The sequence below is a fragment of the Temnothorax curvispinosus genome, unplaced genomic scaffold, assembly GCF_003070985.1.
Source record: "Temnothorax curvispinosus isolate PA1 unplaced genomic scaffold, ASM307098v1 QBEX01008120.1, whole genome shotgun sequence".
Taxonomy (NCBI): domain Eukaryota; kingdom Metazoa; phylum Arthropoda; class Insecta; order Hymenoptera; family Formicidae; genus Temnothorax; species Temnothorax curvispinosus.
The window spans coordinates 19192-41645 of record NW_020217900.1 but is presented as its reverse complement, the minus strand read 5'-3'; the positions used below and the strand labels follow the sequence as shown (position 1 = coordinate 41645).

Genomic DNA, 22454 nt, shown 5'->3' with positions numbered 1-22454 from the left:
CAGAGACAAGATAATGGCCGGACCTCTAATCGCAGATTAGCTATTCCGTAATACGAAATAATTAACGTTCGATCGTAGATACTCGGGCTCAATTAAATGGACAGCGATGCTGACGCAGGCAATTAACGCGCAGGCCGAAATGTGCCCCTTACTGTGTAACGAAGATAATTTTGTCCAACTACTGCGCCACATCGTCCGCAACGTTGTCGTGAGCAAAATTTATGTAAACGATATATCGCGAATTTATCAATTTTTCCGAATCTGATTTGCAGTAAGAACGTAACAACAGTAAATTCGTTGTCTTTCAGAAATAAACAACTCAAAAGTTTATATTTTCGCGAATCAGATTTTTCAGGGCGCGAATAAGTAAGATCATCTAATTCTCGCTCGCACTTTTATCTTAATAAGATTTTGATTGACATTTCGTATACTACGGTCTTTTAAGTTGGAAGCGTAAAGCGTAAAGCCGAGTAAAATCGTGAAGCGCAGAGATCGCAAGTTCAAAGGCCTCGAGAGGATCGATGGTGACGGTGGAGCGGAGTGGAGAACTTTCGATTAATAATCCACTGCACAGACTGGACGCGCAGGTTAGATTTAGAGATTGTTACGGGGATTAAATTTATACCTCGAGAAATGCAAAATTAAATTTGCAATTATCGCATCAACCGTAACAGTTTAAGATCCACCGAGATTTCGCTATTATACCTGTGATCTCTTTCTTATTTTGTTGTTTATGTTTTATTGTTTATCTTTTACTAATCACGCATGGAATAATTTTTATTGATAAAGGCTACATATAATTCTTTAGAAAAAGAAATTTGTTGTAATGGAATAATTGTTATGAAATTTAAAATTCAATTGCTCGAAAACTGGCGATCGCCGCGATTTTTGATCACTACTGAAAAAGCATTCGCGTGTAATTTCATGCGTAATTCGCCGATAAGGTCTACGACTCGTCATACAGGAAGGTATTGCACGATCCGTTTAGTATAATCCGTTTTACAAGTTTTATCCCGCGTTTATTCGTTTTCACATTTCAGTAATTCTATTGGCGATTGTGAAATTCCTTTAGAACAACATTTCACATCGCGCGCACACACGCGGGCGATTTATTAGCCAATTGCATACCAACGTGAGGATCCACGTAATTTCATCACGATATAAAATTATGTTTTATCTTTGCATTAACAATGCATAATGCAAGCTTTTGTTTAACGCTAAATAATTTATAAATCAATAAGTGAATTCTCTTCATACGAACTGTTTCGATACATTTTTCGATCTTCCATAATTTCACAAATTATCGCGCGAATATATATTAAATCGACATATATGCGATAAAATTGTTCAGTATACGTCTGCCATTTCTATTGCCATCCTTGGCGTCACGCGTACGCGAAGATGAGAAATTTCGCAGATACTTCGCGAGTACGTCGCCGACGGAAATTACTTATTATGCCCGCGAGAGTTGCGCGGAACATCCGGCGACGGGAAGCGAATGGCGATGACGATCGGCGTTAGGACCTGGCAGATACCCTGTTCCCTCTCTTTCCGAACCTTCCCTGACTTCTTCGTTCCCCGTTAACGGCTAACAATCCCTCGGCGCGAGCCGGTGGAACAATGGAAACAATACAGTGATATGAGAAAGCCGGTTTGCATTGTCGGACAAACCACCGACAGGGCGCCTCATTTTCTCTCCTTCGCGCGCCCCTCCTCTTTTCCACCCCATCCGTTTGCATATCCACCATTCGCTTCGATCCACGGGTACATCCACCATCCATCCGTTCTCTCCGTTCTTCCCGTTCTGATCTCCTATCTTACTTTGTGCTATCCAATACCGCACAGCCGCGCGCGCGTTTCGTCTGTCTCCGCCACGCGTGGATATCCCGCGGACTTAACTTTTCCTTTCGTCCTTCTCTTCGCCGTTCTTCTTCGAACTGCGTGGAAAGAATCGTACGCCGGTGAATGGCCGTTGATTCCGGAGCGGAGACTGCTCCGTTCGACGCTTCTTCCGCCCTTTGTATGCGCGTCAGCACCACTAAGGGGCTTTACCCTCTCATCTCTCATCGGCAATTAGTCAGCGATGCTGACTAAGTTCGCCGGTTCGCTATTAGTTACGCTGACTTTTCAAAATCACGAAGGATGAAACGATTATTCTTCGTGTTACTCGCTGGAAAAGTTTTTAGTCTACGCAAACGGTTAAAAAAATATAATGATACGTTGTCCAAAACCCCTGGGATATTCAATATTTTATTTAAACGGGAAAAAGCCTGTGTAGGCTTGAGATAAATATTTAAAATATTGGAAATGGAGAATTATAGATATAACATGGATATACTTTTGATAAATAAGAAACGCATAAATGTTCTCTTTGTAGAAACATTTATTTTAATGACACAATTTCACATAAACGATTCCGAATAAATCGAGATGTACGATCGATCAAACTCTTGCTTAACCCCTTCGCTGTCAATGTCGTGTATACACGTCATTGACAAGGTGGGCTCAAACTGCGAATGACGTGTATATACGTCATGATGAAATAAATGTAGAATGCCCCGGACATTTTTAGTCCACTTTGTGATTTTCGTCCAAACAGTGAAGGGGTTAATATATCCACATACGTATAAAGTTGCACGTCTTTTACGAACAGTAGGAAAAATATTGTTTAATTTCTCAATTTTTATCTTAATCTTCACGCGAAATTATCTACATAGAAATTTTATTCGTTAAATGATAAATAAGAATGCAATATCACCAAGTTACTGCAATTGCGTTTCGCGAGACATCTGAAAGAAAACCGTTGCTCGCTTCTTTTAGAAATTTTAGTCGTTAAATGTTAAATAAGAATACATACAATATCACCAAGTTACTACAATTGCGTTCCGCGTGACATCTGAAAGGAAACCATCGCCCGCTTCTTATCGAACATTTTAATTGACAACTGCGTTGTTCCACGAAAGGACACACCGAACAGAACGTGAATAAAAGCGGGCACTTGAGGCAACTTAAAGGGGATGCGGATTCTCGGATGGATGTTGACACAAAACATTATACGGTCGGTCGTCGCGCCCTCGGTCTCGTCTCGTCTCGTCTCTTCAACACGGTTGCCGGCTAAGAAGCACAAGTAGGCGTCTTCGGTGGTACGCTCATGATGACGTCGAGGGTTGACATGGTGTTACGCTTCTAGTTTGCCCGACGTATCGCTTACGACAGCCGGCCTGGCGATCGTGTTCTCTCCCTCCTTCTCTGTCCCTCTTTTCCTCTCATGGGTCCCGCCGAGTGCCCCTAGAGTGGGTGTGTAGTTGAGTACGTGCCAGAGTAGATGCAACCCTTAGCTACGCATTCGCCCGTCCCTCCACACTCGCCGTCCATTGTTTAGCTATTTTGATGAGCCAACGTATTTCGAGCGCGTTCAACACGGCTCAATCTTCGATCTATTTCCGCAATCTGGCTTCGTCACGTATTATAATCAGATAAAAAGGTGGGATTTTGCAAATTTCGCGAAGTTTTACATACCGGAGAAACGTCAGATCGATGAAATATCACGAAGTTACGAGAACGCATATCCATCAATGTGGGTACAAGTATAAAATAAAAAACAAGCTGACGCGATTAATCTTTCTGATATGACGCTCCTGTTACGTTCGTAATCCAATCTGATTCAAGAAGAGACCCGGGATCAGAGACCCGAGATCGTATTTCTGATGTATACGCCGCCGCAATCGGGGAATCCCCGGGTATAACGATCGAATCGCAAGACGGCCGACGTATGTCAAATGGTTGTACGAACAGCGGTGGAATTATAACGCGAACCGTAGGAACTCGTGGAAGATGAAGAGTTAACTTTTTATGCAGGACGCCTTCCCTCCCCGCTCTTCCCTCCGCGGGGAAATGATTACGGAGTTCGGGGTGAATGTAGGTCGCAAGATATATATCCAATCGCAGGTCCGCAATGCACTGGTTATCCGGGCGATGGTGGAGTGCGCCCAATGTTAAGATTCGAAACTCCGTCGGCTAGTCGGCTTTGAAGAAAGAGGAACGGAGAGAGAAACGGAGGGAAACGAGGAAAAAGGAAAGAGAGAAAGAGAGAGAGAGAGAAAGAGAGAAAGAAAGAGGGAGAGGGAAGAAGCGAGAGAGAAGTAGAAGAAGAGAGGGTAAGGCAGGAAGTAAATCTTTGCCGGGTACTACAGCTTTTATAGGAGAGAGTCCGCGATTTTCTTTTTCGAGAAAACGATAACTTTCCGGATTCGAACGTGCACGTCCGAGAGACGACGCCACGAGGATGGGGAATCCGCCGGGCTACTAGAAACGTTGCCTTGGCTTATGGGAGATAAGTAATCAAGATTTAAGCTCGCGCCAGGCTTGGTGTAAGGGAGGGAATTGCCAACGTAAGCGCTCATCGGAGACTCGGCCAAAACAACTTCCGACGTCGCTACTTTCAGGCTATATTCGGCTACTGAGAGAGAGAGAGTACCTTGGACTCGAGCCTGCGCCACGCAGATAAAAGCACGTAGTTTTAGCGAAGGCAACATCGCAAGCTGTCTAACCGTGTGTACTTTGACTTGTAAATTTATAGTTTAGCGTACACACAGGCCGATAATATCAGGTTGATAATTTATTTCGTAACTGCGACTTGCGGGACGTGATCGTAATTTCTTTTTCGCATAATGCCTGATGGCACTCGTGTAATTTATTTTCAAGTTTCGCACACGTCGAAACTTTATACGCTCGGAAACGCTAAATTCCTAAAACGCGCGTCCTTTGACGAGCATCGATCGCGATTTCGTTCGGGTACGGCCACACACGGAAACGCGCCGCGGGCGCGCGCGTCATTCGTTGCACGTTCTGCAACGTGCGGATAGTCCCGCACTTGGTCGGGCCAGCAGCTTCCAGATGAGCAATGCTGGACGGAATGCGGAATACATCGGGAGCGGAGAGAGAGAGAACCGGCATTCCTACTTAAATCAACATAACTCGGGTGATGAATGGTTAACAGGCTTCGGCGGGTGGGAGGAGGGGCGACGAGGGAGAGGGACGTGCAATGCGCTCCATTTATGGAAGCTATTACGGCCGAATTTCAGCGTTAAATGTATGATTTATGGCCGGGCGTATTATCTTCGTTCATGTCCGTCGACGATACAGTGCACGTCCCACCGCCGCTCCCTTCTCTCTCTCTCTTTCTCTCTCTCGCGGTGTTGACTCTCTCACTCTCCCCCCTTCCCTCCCCCGTTTAGAAAATTACTTCGCATTCGGCCGGTGGTGAACGAAAAATTCACCGCCGGAGTGTCCATTCGTTGACGCTGCCGCGTGATTAATGCGTTTCTGATTGTTATTCGTAATACTCTAGAATTTATGGCGCATTAGAATCGCGAAATAAAGCGCGACCGTGTGCGAACACGCGCGCGCTAGATGCCGGCTCGAAATCGTTTTGTCCGCGCAGAAATTCGCGCGGACAATTTTCAGTTTCGAGTTTCGGACAATTTTTCCAGGAATTCGCGAGAGAGCGCGACGCCGCGCCGGTAATGGAAATTTTAAGCGTATTTAAAGTTGTATGGCGCCGCGGCGATGCGAAATGAATAATGAAAAGGAAAGGCGGAAGGCAGATCCGCAGATATCCGCGAAATATGTACAGTGAGCTGCCAGGGGGAGGGGGGAGGGAAATAGGGAGCCGTAATCTTAATTGAATATAGTTAAGCCGCTTTGCGTTCTACCGTTAATACATATCTGACGTCTTTCGTCCTGTTCCCCCCTCTTTCTGAGAAGCAGGTACCAGCGACGCCTCCTACGAGACACAGGGACCCAGCTTCGTGACGGAGCCGCCGTCCAGGGTGGAGTTCACCAACGCGAACGGCGGCCGGGTGGACTGCACGGTGCGGGGTAACCCGCTGCCGACCGTCGACTGGCTCGCGGCGGACGGCGGCAGTATAACGAACATCCTCGGTATCAGGCACGTCCTCGGCAACGGGACGATACACTTCCCCGCGTTCGAGGCCGAGGCCTTCCGGCAGGACGTCCACTGGGCCATTTACAAGTGCTCCGCCGTCAACAGTGTCGGCGCGGTCGTTAGCAGAGACGTCACCGTCAGAGCAGGTATGTGTCAACCGAGCGAAACTTGCCAAGCTCGTTATCTGCGGTCCGTTTCTCCGCATTATTCTCGCGTTGCTCTCCCCAATATCGTGTCCTCGTCCTCGTATCCTACGTGGTTCGTGAAGACGGGGGGTCTCGTGAGTGACGCGTGTGCGCGGTGTCTCTATCCGCGAACGGACTCGCGTTCTCACGGCCCACGGATTCGATCGTCTCCTCTGGTCCTCTGGTCCCCCGGCCGATGAGATGAAATTTCCTTCTCGCGTACGTTTATACATATATTGTATTTGAACTGTAATCGACAAGCTAAGTAACGGGGCTGTCTCTCCGTCGCGGCGGGATCTACAGGATAATGGAATTACCAGATACCGAAATCGCAGCTTTTAGTTATACTATATTGAAAGAAAGGAGAAAACCTTGGAAGACGTCACTCTGAATTACTCGGATGCCGTGTGTTAAGAATTGTTACAATTTATCACATCAGACATCGATGAATTAAATAAGAGAGAGTTTTCGCGTTACAATCTAGAGTGATAATCGAATAACTTAGCTAACTATTGATTTCCAGTTTGTATTTATTTAAAAATATGTATTTTTCTTATAACTTGAGGTTTCGCGAGTTAATGAGTTAAGTAAATTGCTGCGTTTGACAATTTAAATAAAAAGATCTCGACTTCCCGGAAGAGTCTGTTTTGATTTAAACGAATAAGTGATTGGAATTTTTAATATTGCATTAATTTTTAATATTCTCTTTAATATTCTCTTACTCTATTTTTTACTCTACATGAGAAAATATTCATGCACAAAAGAATCTTCCATAGTTTATTCGCTTCGCGAGGAAAATATCGGTTTCGCGGGCATTAGCCAGATAAAATATTAGAAATCTCGTGTTGGGCAGCCAGGGTACTTAGTCACTGAAATCACGTTATAGGAAGGGAGAATCCGTCTACGGATTCTTTTTGCTCGACGACGCGATACCTTCCAAAACTCGCGTCTACAAGAGTATCGAAGTAGAAGACGGCGAGAAAAGAGAAAGAAGGCAGGGACGGGTAAATGGAGTAAAAGGAGGCCGCGAGGCGCCTTAAAAATAGGAGCTTCCGCCGGGTCAACGAACCGGAAGATATCTTATCGACCTAATACGCCCGTAAATCATCGTCGCGTGAACGCAGCCCATACCTTTTCAGATTCATGCCTGGTGCCTCTGCCGCGTCAGCTCCTAGTATCCGCCTCAGCCATTTTCTTTTTGCTCATCTCCTTCACGGTCTCATCCTGCCTTTTCCCTCGCCTTCCTTCCTTCCCGCCCGCGCGCCGCTTCGCTTCCGCGCCCGGCTTCAGCTAGCGCTTCCTTCCGTCCTCCGAGAAAAATCTTTCGGCTGCGCGCGCTCTCTATTCTTGGAAACAAAATGGATATGATTGCGTGCGCGATCGCTCGAGCACGTTGCTGGTTGCCGCCGGAAATGTCGCCTTCTTCGTTTTTCCTTATACCACCTCGGCAGCTGCCGTATGTAATCGCGACGCTTTGTCAAAAAAAATGGAGAGAGAAAGGGGAGGATACCCCTGTCATGTGGGGTTACTTTGTCTCCGTAAGAAAGAAAACTTTCCGCCGCCGTTAAAGAAAGCTTCCTCCAAAGGAATTAGTTTTTAAAGAAGCAGTTTATGAGTCTTCTTTCCACTTTCGCGCGAGAACCTCGTGGTTATTTATCTCGATTATTTTTTCTGGCGGACTGAAAGATTCTAATGACGATACATTACGTTCATTGTGTTCCGGTACGTGGGATCCGACCAAAACACTTTCCCGTGGGAGCAGCTTCCATCATTCAGTATTTTCCCGCAGAGTTACGAGACAAACAAGCCATTAGTCTCTGGGTTACTTGACATATTTCATCATCGATCCTGAACGATGTCCCGAAACGATGTAAGACGAACGATATAAGAGATGACAAGAGATGGCAGAAAATAAACCGCCAGGGCATCATTTGCGAGGAAGTTCAAGCTCGAGCTTGTTGAGGAATATGTGCTACTCTCTATGACATGACTTGGTATATGCACAATAAGCTGACAAAGTATAGAAAGAGATCCGATCTAGTCTGCACTGGCGAGGATAACGAGACCGGATAACAAATACTTACCGTTTTGCGGACACTAGGCGTTTGCGCTCGCTGTTTGTCCGTTTTCCACCACGTTCGCGTTCGCCTCAGAGGCGAACTGAATTTCGTATTCAGCTCGAACGATATCGCGGAACTTATTTATTTCGCAGGAACGAACGAAATGGACGCGACTTGAGAAACACGTTATGTATACCTCGAAAATTCGGCAACCGTTGTTCTCCGTACGCTCGACCGATATGCATGATAGCCGAGCACGAAGCGAGCGCGCGTTACACGGCATTACCTCGCGTATATACGGACGTGTGTACGATGTGCCTCCTTATACCGAGAAAATGAGTAAGTTTAACAACCGTATACTAGACTCTTTTATAAAAACTACATGTAGGAACCGCGTCGCTCACTTTTACGAGACGGACATTCACGTTTTCAACCCCCGGCTCGTGTCTCTCAGCTTAGCAGCTTATAAGTTTAAAGATAACTCGGAAGTACGTCGGCGTGGGGTTTCTTTAAATTTTATATAAAATTATTACTCGGTGTTAAATTATATATTCTTTAACTCGTTACTTATTGAAGTAGAATCTAAAGGTATTTATTGTAGAATTATATAATCGAAAGAAAGCTATTACAATATTTATTTTAGGAACAGTCCGTGATTTATATATATACGATGTATAAGTTCTTGTTTCGTTTATTCTGACTTAATTACATTTTTTATTCTTTAAAAGCGCGCGTGCATGCACACATATACGCGGAAACATATACGTATCTGACATTATTATCCGCACTCTCGAGTTTAAAACATCGCTACTCGTCAGATTTGTCGTCGGGTAATCACGTCCCCTCACGAGAGGGGTCCTCCGATACTTTTGCATAAAATCCAACTTGTCGAAAAAGCGCGGTTTTCGTTTCTAGTGGATGATTCGCAGAGAGAGGACGGATGCGTGCTCTGATGGAAAGCTCTGGTCGACGTCGCTGCTCTTGCGCGCGGCATCTTCCTCTCTGTCTTTCGCTCTTTGATTCCCTTCGTCCTCTATCTCCTCTTTACGTTCCTCCCTCCCCCTCTGTTCCCTTCTACTATCTCTTCTCTCTGCTCGTTTCATGCTTTGTAAATATTACCTGCCACGAGACGTCTGCCGAGTTTATGTTCGGCTTGGTTGCCGCGTAACCGAGAGAGCCGAACGAGCGATACGCGGGGAAAGCTAGAAAGGGATGGCTGCCGAGGGAAAGGCAACCAGAAAGGGACGAAAAGAGAGAGAGAGAGAGAGAGAAAATGGTAGCGTGCGCAGGAGTCGAGTGAGGGGATAGAGCGAGCACGAGAAGGTGGATGGAGTACGGGCAAACTCACTGAGTTTTTACCCCATTCTGAAGTCTGAGTGCCTCGCTCCGCTGACTCTCGAAACGGGTTGCGGAGGCAGAGAGAGAACCCCAACGCACCACCACACCACAGCGATTCCCTGGCTGCCGCCACCACCATCGTCCGCTTTTCTATCCTTTTTCACCTTCTTTCGTTATTTCTCCTTCTTTCTCTCCACTTCTCTCTCTTTCTCTCTTTCTTTCTCTTTCTCTCTCTTTCAGACTCCTGCCTGGCTGCCTGACTGCCTTCCACGTTCTTTACAACCTTATTCCATCTCCCTCTTAGACATGCCCTTACCAACCTTTCAGCCGAGCCCATCAACTTACGTGGGCTGCCGGGTGAGGGGCGGATCGCGACATGAGATTTTGGATAAGACCACCGCCTTTTGGGATTTTCTACTCTGTCCATATTGTGCTGCCTCGTTTCTATCAAGCCCATACGAGCGCTCTCGTTAGCGCGCAAAAGTCGGCAGGGCAAAAATGAAGGCGGTTTAAACGCGGGGGATGATGTGATTTACTCAAAGAAACTCGCGTTACGTCATGTTTCCCCGTGAATTGCGCTCTCTCGCGAGTTTTTTTCAGCTGATCATTGACGCGGACATACAAATAACTTTTTCGTAAACCACGAAGTTTCTCTAACACGGATTACGTTAAATTATTCGCGCGATGTAAAAGATTTAATCGTAAAAATATAGTGGTATAAAGAAAGCGTGTTCGCTCTTTTTTATCTTTTTATTTACCTAGCAGAGAAATGAAAATGAATAAAAGCGCATAGTAAATCTGCATAATTTAACATACACATGATGATCGTTCCCGCGGCGTTTTCTCCGCGGCGTCGAATATTCCGCCATTGTTCATCCCCTTGTGTTCCATTATTTTGCACAATTATTAAATTTCTATCAAATTAACGAAGGCTATTTGTTACTCATTTTATTAATTGATAGTGTAAATTCAACATGCGGATACGCGCAGTAAATGTAACGCGTGTTTACCCGCAAACATGCGTTAAACAGATCATTAAGTGTACAGAGGACAAGGGGAATAAAATTACGCATGTCCGCGCATACATTTATGAGAGCTCTCTAATTAGAAGCGGCGTCGAACGTTGTTCAAAACGTGGCAAACTGTTCCGCGTTGTGCCGTTTCGGTTCTTATCGACGAACGTGTATCAAAAGCGAATTGTAACACCCCTCGCTGCGGCCGCGCGGCAGCGCCATTAGCATTTGCGTTATAGTTCTTATAGTCCCCGGAACCGTGGTATATGGACCGGGGAGAGAGTGGAACTTATCGTTACGTGTTGCAGTGGTAAACCAACGTTACGATCCGGAAGTGCAAAATCCCAGCGGGTTCCCCGGCAACAACGTGCTCATGCGCTGCATCGTGCCCAGTTTTGTTCGCGACCACGTCACGGTCACGTCTTGGCTTCAAGAACCGGTCTTCAATATTTACCCCTCCACAATGGGCGGTGAGTATAATTTAAAAGAAATAAGAAAACGGACATACGGGTAGCGGGCTTTTCAATGCGAACCAGCGTGGGTAATTGCTCTAAAATAACAGATATGGAATTATTATATTTAACATGAAATAGGAGGAATCGAATTATTCTAAAATTACAGTTGCCTTTTGTCATATACGTATAATAGGTATTGTCGCAAATTAATTATATCGCTGGAAAACAGGAGTTATATTGCATGACGTCATCTACGTGCGCGCACGTATATATAAATAAACACGTAATTTCCTTCCGATCAATTTAGATTTCCATGATGATAGAAACGTAATTCAAACCTCCTCCTCCTCCTCCTCCTCCTCCCCGACGCGTGTTGTTATAGATGGCAAATATCATATGCTGCCGACCGGCGAGTTGATGATAATCAATATTACGCGAAGCGACGCGCAGATGACGTATCGGTGCAGGACGCATCACCGGTTAACTCAGGACACCGTCGTCAGCAGCAATGTAGGGCGGCTGCAACTGACTGGTGAGTACGTCATAGATTTTTCTCCTTGTACACCCGGGGCAGGGGGGGGCGCCCGCTTGCATCACGTTGCTCTGTAAGGGCGGATTTCTTGACCAATTTAGCCAGTTTTTCCGTAGTTGAAAATATATCAGAGTTATCAGAGTGTCGTTTATCATTAAATTACATCAAATTGCTGTTTATACATATCTAAACCGCAATTTATCAAATAATCAGAATTATATATGTTAATTAAAAATCAGTCAATTTGATTTGCGAGCGTCAAATTTAAAATTAAAATTTTATTAAAGCGATATTTGCCGGAAAAATTAATAAATTTTAATTATATAGAAGATTGTTTTGTTACTCCTTTGGTTATTATTTTCAATTAGTCTCTCCTGCGAAGCTTATTTCGGAAGAAACTTTTTATTTTCTATCGCTAATTACTCGAGAACAATAGGTAGTTCGATACCTTCCTCGAGGAAAAATTGGTTCTGAATTAGTCGATGAAATTGTTATTAAAACACAATACGCTAAAAAGCCCGGATACTACCACAGATACAATCTTATTATCCTTATTATCTAACTATCTCGATTCAGGATTAATTGGACGGCGCGGGAAATGGGAACGATCCCTATTCTCTGTCGTATCCATCATTTCACAAAGATGAATTTATTTCGACAATTATTAAATTTTTCGAAAACGTAAACAGAGCCGGAGCCTTGGATATCCGTTGCGCTTGTCGAACGGTAAATTCCCGTTCCGCCTCGAGCTGAACGTATAGCGGACGTATGGCGGAGTTTAATTAAATGTTTACTTTACCTGCACCCGATTCGATCGATACCGCGGCAATTATATTTCCCATTTTTTTCATTTGGAATGAAAGCAACCAAAGGAGAGCGGTGAAAAGAGAAAATTTGTCCCACAAATCGAGAACTCGATACATCTGCGTTATTGAAATTTTTAATAAAAGTAAAGTTTTGATGCGCTCTCGGCGACCAAACGCACGATTATACACGAATATTTATTTCTGTCACGTGTGTATATAAATATACCGGCCGACGTGAGTCGCCAGTTTAATTAATGTCCGATCAAAAGGGATCGTCAAGAATCAAGGCATCATCAAATAGAGTAGATAATTAATTCCAGGAAGCGTCCGTTCTCGTTTTTTACGCTCTCGCAATTTGTTCCCCTATCGTGTCGAGCACATTAACTCGGATCTTATCTCGCGATAGCTGGATGGTCGCCGGGGATAAAAGAAGATAAAAACAGTGCGTTTAACGGCATGGGAGCCCGGGGAGCCTCATCCGAGCGACTTCTTCGACAGCGGCGCGGTCGATGTTTAATTAGATAACTGTTAAAGAAACGATGACAGTATGGCGTTGCGTAAATTACGGGAGAAGCTGAATAAATGAGGGCGAGAGAGGGCGAGATAAGACGCGATCGCAGGCAGTTCTTCCCCCTCTCCCCCCCCCCCCCGAGCGGTCCCGCTAATGACGTTTCTCTTCTCCGTAGGATGTCACATCGCGTTCGAAATTAAGAGGAACTTTAATCGCATCGCATCCGCACGAACGCAAGGGGAAAGGCAAACTATTGTGCGCTTTATATACCTTACCTTTCCATTACCTTCGCGATACCATCGCCTTGTAAGCGATCTGGTAACCGTTGGCGTTCTCTTCGGGATTATTACAAATACATTATCTGTCTATTGTTCTTATTTAATGTACGCGATTGAATTTGATATGTCTCGTGTACCACGCGGAAAAATTGAAATAATGTTTATGATGGAATATTGATCGTGCTCTTTTACCGGGGTATCCTATCCTCATTGTGAAGTCTACTCGCCGTCTTCCTAGGCGATTCTAGATTTTCGAAACTACAAGTGGAGAAGGAAATGGGAGACAGGTAGAGATAGAGAGACATAGTGCACGTATGTGTGTGTGTGTGTGTTCGGAAACTTTAAAACTAGGAGAACCTCTCGTGATATCGCAAATTTTTCGAGGGACGTGCGACTTATTTAAAGTTTCTCCGCCAGGTTCGAACATAAAGCCGCCGTGATTTTATGCGTCCGCTTACTTTCTGCTCTTCTTCGCAGCAAAAGTCTTCCATGCTGTATTCGTGAAATCGCCTCGATGAGGACGCGCTCGGAATAACAACGTCGATTAATTAATTAATACGATTATTGCAAATTTCGGCAAGCTTCATCATACCGCGATTAAATAAACTATGTTTTTGTTGAAAGAGTTTGCCGATCGGAAATTAGCTCGGGCAATATGACACGATTTAACCAGATACGACATGTTTGAAATCCATATAATTAGCACCGCCGCCGCTTTGGTATATTTCTAATCACACAAATATTTCTGACAAACATCAATTAATTATCGCCGTAATTCGCTCATGGGTTAATTACCTCATGTATCATTCGACGGGTTGCCCGAATAAACGATATTCGCTGTGAAAGCCTAGCAGCAATACACAGGCGGGATAAATATTTGTTCGAAAGCGAGTCGCGCGTAGGAGGGAAACAAAGCAGAATTGACCTAAAAAAATATTACATCAACGATTAATTCCTCCAGGTCTCTGCGACATTTCCGAGTTTTGCGGCGCAAACAAAATAATATCAATTGTAATGACAATTACCGTCACATCAATATAATTATTCATGAAATAATATGATATCGCACAATAATAATAATGACACAATTTAAATTGCAACGTATCATCGTAATGACAATCGAACGGCGTTTCATAATTCGATGTTATCCTTGAGATGAGGTAAAACCGGGGAGGGTGAGGTGCGCGGGCGGGGGAAGGGATAGACGTTTGTGTGCCGCCGCATAATCAGGCAAGAAAAACCGATCCGACGTGCCTGGGCAAGAATATCTCGGCGGACGTTAAAAAATTCACGGGTTTCAATTTTCCAGAAACGTACGCGTTCGCGCTCGTGCACTCGTAATAAAGCCGGTATGCGCGCCGGCGCCGCCGGCCCCGGGCCCCGGCGTCGCGCCCTCTCGCCGGATATCTTCCGCCGTAAGATAGAAATTTATGCTAAGCGCACTTAGGTAGTTAATAACTTAATAATGAAGTTCGGGAGAAATTTGATCGTTTGCATATTTCGACGCGCGCGCCTTCGGACCGCGTCGGTATATTCCCCTCTAAATTAACCAAAATCTCGATGTACAGTAGTTTTCCCGGAGTAATGAGGAAACTTTTCGGCGCATTATCCGCGAGCGTGTAAATCCCAGCAGGAGTCCCGCCGAAAATTTAGAACCGGCGGTATAAAGTTAACGTTTATCGCGCAATTTCGAGAGACGTAATAACGCACGAATTGTGAAACGATTCCGGTATATACTGTTCGGCGATATATGAGCAGTGTCGCGGAGCCGACGTTACGTCTGTTCGATTAATTACAGATTTCGTTGCTTGAATTTTTCATGAACGTGTACTCTTACGAAGATATGTCGTCGAATCTCACAATTTTTTGATGTCGGAGTAGAATTTGTATTTCTGTTCAATTTTGAATGCTCGAGTTTTCATTTTTTTTCTAGAGATCTGCATCTTACATAATCGTTTAGATCGGTAAATTCTATTTTGCGAATTAAAAAACCGTCATTTTTTCGGAATTACACTGAAATGATAAGTATAATATTATTAATTAATTAGCACTGACACGAATTGTTATTATTCGCATTGACGTTTGCTATTAATTTTAATCGTATTGTGAAATTAAGCGCGGGGCCGGCGCACGCGTTTATCGTGCAAACGTATATCCCACGCAAACGATAGATGTTTTTGTCGCGACGTACAAGAGGTAGGTATGTATGAACGCTCCCGGCGAGTATTCGCCATCGCGTAATCCAGCGCATTAATTCCGCGTTAAATGTAACAGCACGTATGTGCGACGTTGTCCACACATCATTTGATCACGAAATAACACACGTGCCGAAGAGAGAAGGGCACTTGAGTATCTATGGACGAATCAATAAACCACGCTGCATTTCTACCGCAGATATGCGCCGGGGGTAGATTGAGTGGCTCGATTTTAACATGGCCACGCGAAATAAAAATACCTACATTCGTATAATTGGACAGATGGAATAACTGTAACGCGCGGGGCCGTTGCGTTGGCGCATTTGATGTGTCATTAACCGGCGGTGTGTGTCTTCATTTTCGCCGCGAACGCGCGTAACCACCGATACGGGTACGTTTAATTAATTATGAATTTTCATCCCGTGTAAGAAAATTCGAAATTTCGAGCGAGGCGAAATTACTGCAGTCGAAAGTATGCCGGGCGCGAATTAGGAACGCGAGCGATTTATTGCGGCAGTACAGTTTTGGCAGCGTGAAATTTTGTAATCGTATGCAAAAACTTAATTAACGAACGCGATTTAATTTTTATTAATTTTTTTAAATTACTCACGTTACTTTTGTGATTTCATTTCGAATATAAAGGCAATCGCATATTCGTGTACATATGTTGCATACGAATTTTTTTTTTTTTACCGTTTTAATATACCTCAGCGCAGACTGATGTGGTTTTTCGAAAAAGGAGAAAAATTGTCACGAAATTTCGTTAATGCGCGACGCGAGCAAGTCTCGTCGTAGGAATTCGCTGGACGTTGGCGTCCGAACGGAACGTTAACTTTTCCCGACGTTTTTGATAGCGCGTGACGTAATTTCAAATTCTCGCCAAAGCACGGAGATATATCGTCGTTATCTAACGTGGTTCCGCTTCATAGTGCGCGCCGTGTCGTAAGACGTGGCGTTATCTGCGACCATAACTTCCCATTAAACGTCACGCTGGATGCGTGCGCGCGGAGTCCTGCATTTTTTTTTCCTTCCCTTTCGCTTCCTCCGTGTCCCACCCATTTCTCGCCGTCCGAGGTCCCGCGCTTCCTTCCCTCCCCGCGGACAGTAACGATTTATGAACATATTTTCCGCGTATCACACGGCAAACTTGGCCGGAATCGATCCCCCCCTGTATACGAGCAGCGGCGGATACCCAATATAGCGTCCCGCGATTTAATCTTCGATTTTACGCTATAATTGAATCTATACGCGCCCGGCGCTTGTTTCTATTTCCAGAAATTCGAGGCTCCATGCCGCCTATAATAAATGAGAAGCTGGTGTACATGTCGGCTCGCCTGAAAGACACCGTCGTGATCCCCTGTGTGGCCTACGCCAACCCCACCCCGACTAACAGGTAAGGTTTTTTTTCCCCCTTTGACATAATTCAGTCGTACTTATTAACATTACTGTAGATTATTAAATTATTAATTTTATAGATTTAATATCGTTTATATATATTAATATATAGATCAATAAATTACGTGTAATTCTCAATTAAATTAAATTTATATTATTAACGAAGCGTTATATACAGCGTATATGTATAGTGGGACGGACGGGTCTTTCGCGTATATGCGTATGTACCGCGTACCGGATCTCCGGGTAGCGTACAGAAAGTTCATCCGGGCTATCAATTCCGCCCATAATTAGATTTTAAATCGCATTTTTCTCGCCGACCTCCTCGCGCATCTCGCTCCTCCTTTCTTATCCCCCTTCCTCGGGAAGAGGGGGACGGAAGAGGGGCACGCTTGCGTTACGCTCAGACACGCAATTAAACGGTAAGCAGGCGTTTACCCTCTGTACCGTACTCCGGCGATGATGTTAAGTAATCTGCATACAAAGTATACGGTACACTGCGCGCGCGAATTAAAGGCGATGCTTGAAGATTAACAGGGTTCGCTTCGCGAACGTCACACACGTCGCGAGATGCGAGATAGCGGTCATGAAATCCATATATAGCGCGACAGCCCGATGTGAATGGCAGTTAATAATGAAGAGCGACCGGTGACGTACACGATAAATATTGACGAGCCGATATTAGGGCGAAACTGTCGAGACACATAGACCGGATTTAATCGCGCTTCCGGTTTCGCAAGGATATATGAAGTTTAAAACCGACCATGAGCGAGAGTAAAGTCCAAAGTTTACGTGCCAAAAGAATCCAAGTTCATTCTTCATTGACTCTATTTAGGCAGAAAACGCGTGGTATAACTTCTCTGTGAGAAGTATCGTTAATGCCGTTCGAAGAGGAATTAAAGAAGGCAGGAAAATGTAGTTAATCGGATGAAAATTTATATAAAGAGCTTTTACCATTGTTACCATATAGAATCGAACTGTTCGACGGTCGAGATAAGGATAAAACTCATTATCTAAAATAATACGTGTAACAGAAAGTCAAACGCGTTTAACGGTGTTTTGCGCTATACGCTTTCGCGTTGTCGTGCCCGACAGCCGGGTGATGAGGAAATTGGAATCTTTGTGCAAACAGACGGAGCACGCGAGCCACGGTGCTCATTCGCTACTAGACGCGCGCGCGTGTCTCTATTTTCCTTATATTAATGCTAATTTTAAACATAGATCCGCGGACGGAATATTTCGCGCGATATGAGCTCCACGCGCGCAGAAACGCCCACGCGGAGTTCATCGACATCGCGGACTTCCTATGGAAGGCCGGACTCGGGGCGAGAAGGTGAATCGAGGTGAACGAGAAAACAGTTACGGAACCGGAGGCGGGGGATTTTCTTCTTCTCCGCGCGCTCTGAGTATTAAATATTACGTTAACTCTCGCGAGAGATACCATCTCCTTCTCCCGCGCGTACCCGCTCGCGGATATATTACATTTATCCCACGAGAGGTACGAGAGGAGAAACGGCGGACGGGATAGAGGCAAGCGCGTTCGTCAGGACCGCGACTAACATCGACGCAACACCACCGGGGAAGCGACGAGAGGCTCTACGAAACTTGTTGCGTGGTGGGGGGAGCGTGTTATTACGGCGGATTACGCGATTAGCAACTAGTTTGGTCCCATCATTGATGCCGCGAGCACCGTTGCAGAGGATCAGCGCGGTATAATCAAACTCGCATCGAATGGGGAAACACACGGTTATCGCCGTGTCGCGCGGCGAGACGCGTTTAAATAATTACGAGCGAACAGACGAGAAACAGGCGAGAGACGCTTAAGAATCATGCTCGCGAGAGCTAGCGCTGCCTCGGATTTCCCATTTCGCTTCATCCTCTCGCTTATAGATTTTACAGGGAAATCCCTCCGCCTATCTATATCTCTTTCTCTCTTTCTCTCTCTCACTCGATCTCTCGCGCGCCGAAAATGTAAAATGAAAATTTCAAACGTCGCCGGCAGAACATATCGACGGAACTTTGATCGTGAAAATTTGTAGAATCGACGCGGATAGAGCGACGCGATTCAGGTTGGTGTGTACACGCGTGCGTGTGTGTATACACACGCGCGCGCGTGCGAGCCGCGTATAGAGCCGCCAATCTACGCGAGCGCGCGACGATAGTAGCCGGGGGGGATGAACGAAGATAGTCAGAAGATATATAGACGTCGGGAGGGCTGTATGGGTAGCGCAAACAAACCGACCGCTGATTACAGAGACTGCTTCTGACAGCCCATCAAATATTCCGCATTTACGTATACGTCGACGTCACTGAGTATTCCATGCTTGTGTTCATCAACCGCTCGCTTCCCCCTCACCCTGCCTTCTCCGGTCCTTCTCCGACCGCCCTCTTCTTCCACGTCGGCTCTCTTCTCCTCCTCCTCTTCTAGTCGTCTCTTCCGCAGGTTGATTTAGTCGACGGAAGAGAGCCGGAGAGGGGGGGAGGAGGAAAGCTAGAGAAGCTGAAGATGGGGATAAGGGATATAGAATGGGAAAGAGGAAGATGGAACGAAAGGAAGAGAGAGAGAGATAGAGAAGAAGAGGAGAAAGCTAAACAGGTGGAGAAGACAAGAGGATGGAGAAGACGAAGACAGAGAGAGGAAGAGAGTTTGAGGGTTCGTCGCGACGCGGCGGCTTCCATCTCTCCGGGTTCCCTCGCACTCGAGCATCTCCGTATCCCATCTCCTACCCTCGCCAATTTCCCTTCGTAAATTCGATTATCTATAGGTATACTCCTCATCCCTGTGGCTCCACTTCTGCCTCGCTGCCAACGCGGCCGCCATCTCTGCCCCCATCCTCTTCGGCCTCTTCCTCACCGTCATCATCCTCGTCCTCGTCGTCGTTGGCCTTCCATGTTCTCTCCCGGATGCGGAGTAAGCAAGACCCGGGACACTACGCTTTAGCGAATTTCTAAACCACGTGGGGCCGATCATCGTGTAAAAGCGAGAGAGAAGGAGAGAAAGGAAGAGGCTAAATCAAGAGGAGTTATTTTGCGCGCGCTGGAGGGACGAGGCCGGAGCTAATGGCGCGTTACGAGCAATCGCGGAAAGATGAACTGGCTCCATTCGGTCTCGATAAACTTCCCAAAGGGCGATAAGGGATCTCGAATTGGGATCGATTTGGATATTGGCGGTATTCGGATAACGGTATTCGATAACGGGGTATAATCTAATTTAATTAGGCTAATTTATTTGACACATTAAAAAATGAGGTTATACATGTTAATCGTTTCCAGGTGAAGACTTTATATCGTTAAAGAGCGACGTTTATATCCTTTATATCTTTCAACTTGTTTAATTGAAATACACCAAATTTAATTAGAATATTTATTCGAATTTGAATTTCATTTTTATGTAATATTTAAAAGCAAGTTTTTACATTATTAAAGAAACAACGTATTTTTAACTCATTTAATTAGAGCGCGGAGCGCATATGTTTGAAACATATTCGCGTTATATTAAAAATTCATGTCAATCTGGTTATACAAATACATATGCAAGTTCGTTAAATGGTCGACGCGAGCAGATTCAGATCGCAAAAATGGCGGCAGCTTGAAATTTTCATTAGTGACTTCGTTGCGGCACTGACATCGTATCGACGGGATTGATAAGATAATAGGGCGGAAAAAATGTCCCCGTCAAGATTTTATATACTTTCGTCGGAGCGCGTGAGCTTAGCCAATATATAAAATCCATCTCTCGCGCGTATTAAACTCAATGGTATATATACATACTATACATAATGTGCAAATAAGGAATCTCTTCAATATCGCTTAATGCCGCGTAATTAATCGTAAAAAAGTAGACTATTTCGTCCGGATCGACACGTTCTTGCGCGGACGTCGGTGCGCATTTCGCGTCGTACTGACCACCGATAAGGTCAAAGGTCGCGCGTGCTCGCCAAGGATCGATTTTGGATTATCTTGTTTGCCGAGGCTGGCTTAAATCAAGACAGCCGGGCACTTCGAATTTTCAATTAAGACGAACACCGAGAGCCGGCGAAGTTATGCGTGATCTCGTTTCGTGAAATTCGCGGAGGATCGATCCGCAACGACGGAGCCGTTGCGCTATATACTCGCGTATAGTTATGCAATAGCAGCGTTACAGCGCGCGCCTCGGCCGGAAATCCTTGCGTTATCCCGAAAAGCGAGAGACAAAGGCGTTTGAATTCAGATCGGTCGATTCGTAAAAAGAAAAAGAAAAAAACTTTGCGCTGTTGCTTTAACGCGACGCGCGATCGTCTGAATAGTCTGAATAAATCGGCGGCGACCGAATATCATTAAAATACATGTTCTTTGGAAAGTGAACGTTTTGAATGCGTGCCAGGGCGTATCTCGTCGCGTCGTACAACACACGTGTATACACAAGCAGAAATACGGGAATATAGCCGCGCGCGATATATATGGACGTACAATAGCGGGGAAATGCATTCGGTCTTTCCCGATGAAACAATAGTTATTTTGTGGTAAGCGTGTGCGGCGGCGAGATACGGTTTCGGACAGGCAACGCGCGCGTACGATATTATACGTACGTACGTACGTACGTATTATACATATATGAACGTGTAACGCAACGTTTTCGAGATCTCGTCGGTTAGGTAACTACAATAATAACATCGTCGCTTTGACGAGCGCGGGAAATGGTAATTTGCATACGCATTCTGTTGAGAACGCGTACACGTGAGCCGCGGAACACGATGCAAATGCAGAGTTTCTGCGAATGTCTGCCTACATCGTCGATGCTTTCACTGCGGGGCGGCGCGGCCGTCCGATAATGACGGGGTCCTTGGAATTGGATTCGAAATCGAAATATAACTATATATATATATATGTATACGGAGAATCCCCTGTTTCTGTTTTCTCTCGCGCAGATGGTACTACAACAGGAATCAGAGGGAGGAACCGATCGAGGAGTCGTCGGGCCATTACGTGGTGCGTGACGGCTCCTTGATCATCCAGAGCGTCGCGGAGAACGACGCCGGCTCCTACATGTGCACCGCCAGCAATTCCGAAGGCAGCGAAACTTTGGAGATCAGATTAACGGTGTCTGCACCGTTGAGCGTTCACGTACAGCCAACGATACAGACGGTCGATCTGGGGAAATCCGCCTATCTGGTAATCAATCATTATCGACACCGATTTATTTGGAAATAAATAAAGAGCCTGTCAACCCCCCGACACGTATAATCACGTAGGGACAAGTTGGACAGGGTAAACGGAAAAATAATATTTCGAGAAATCTAACACCGCGAAGAGCGAAAAAGATAAATTAATACTGTAGAGCCCCGAATATATATATCTGTACCTTAGAGCTAGAAAATCGTATCTCCACTTTTTGTCAAAATGAAGTTAATACATTTTTCAATATGACAGGAGCTTAAATTGTATACCTAATGATAAAGCGTCCTAAATGTCTATTTTTACTAGTTCGTAAGGTACAACGTTTAGAAGAAAACGTTTATTAAAAATTTTTATAGTGGCTAAATTTTTAAACCAGCTACAGCGCGTTATTGGCAGTTGAAATTACTTTATTAAAAACTCAATATTTTTCAAGCTGCTGCATTTTATATCTAAAAAAATTAACCATTTCTCTCTTTAAAACTTTAAACCGTATTTTCTCTAAATAATAATAGAAATACGATTCTTTATCTCTAAGATACAGATATATCTATACTCGAAAACGTTATTTTGAAGGCCACTTTA

The 22454-nt window shown here is 45.0% G+C and overlaps 1 protein-coding gene across 2 annotated transcripts in view; it reads left to right on the top strand.

Annotated features, from left to right (window-relative positions):
- Nucleotides 1–22454, top strand: part of LOC112457686 (Down syndrome cell adhesion molecule-like protein Dscam2) — a 54877-nt gene that overhangs the window by 17384 nt on the left and 15039 nt on the right. For both annotated transcript variants that reach the window (XM_025020870.1, XM_025020871.1), the window contains exons 3-7: nt 5767–6093; nt 10852–11013; nt 11381–11530; nt 16596–16713; nt 21623–21866. In XM_025020870.1, coding sequence (XP_024876638.1) covers nt 5767–6093; nt 10852–11013; nt 11381–11530; nt 16596–16713; nt 21623–21866 — 1001 coding nt within the window. The remainder of the gene's footprint in view (nt 1–5766; nt 6094–10851; nt 11014–11380; nt 11531–16595; nt 16714–21622; nt 21867–22454) is intronic.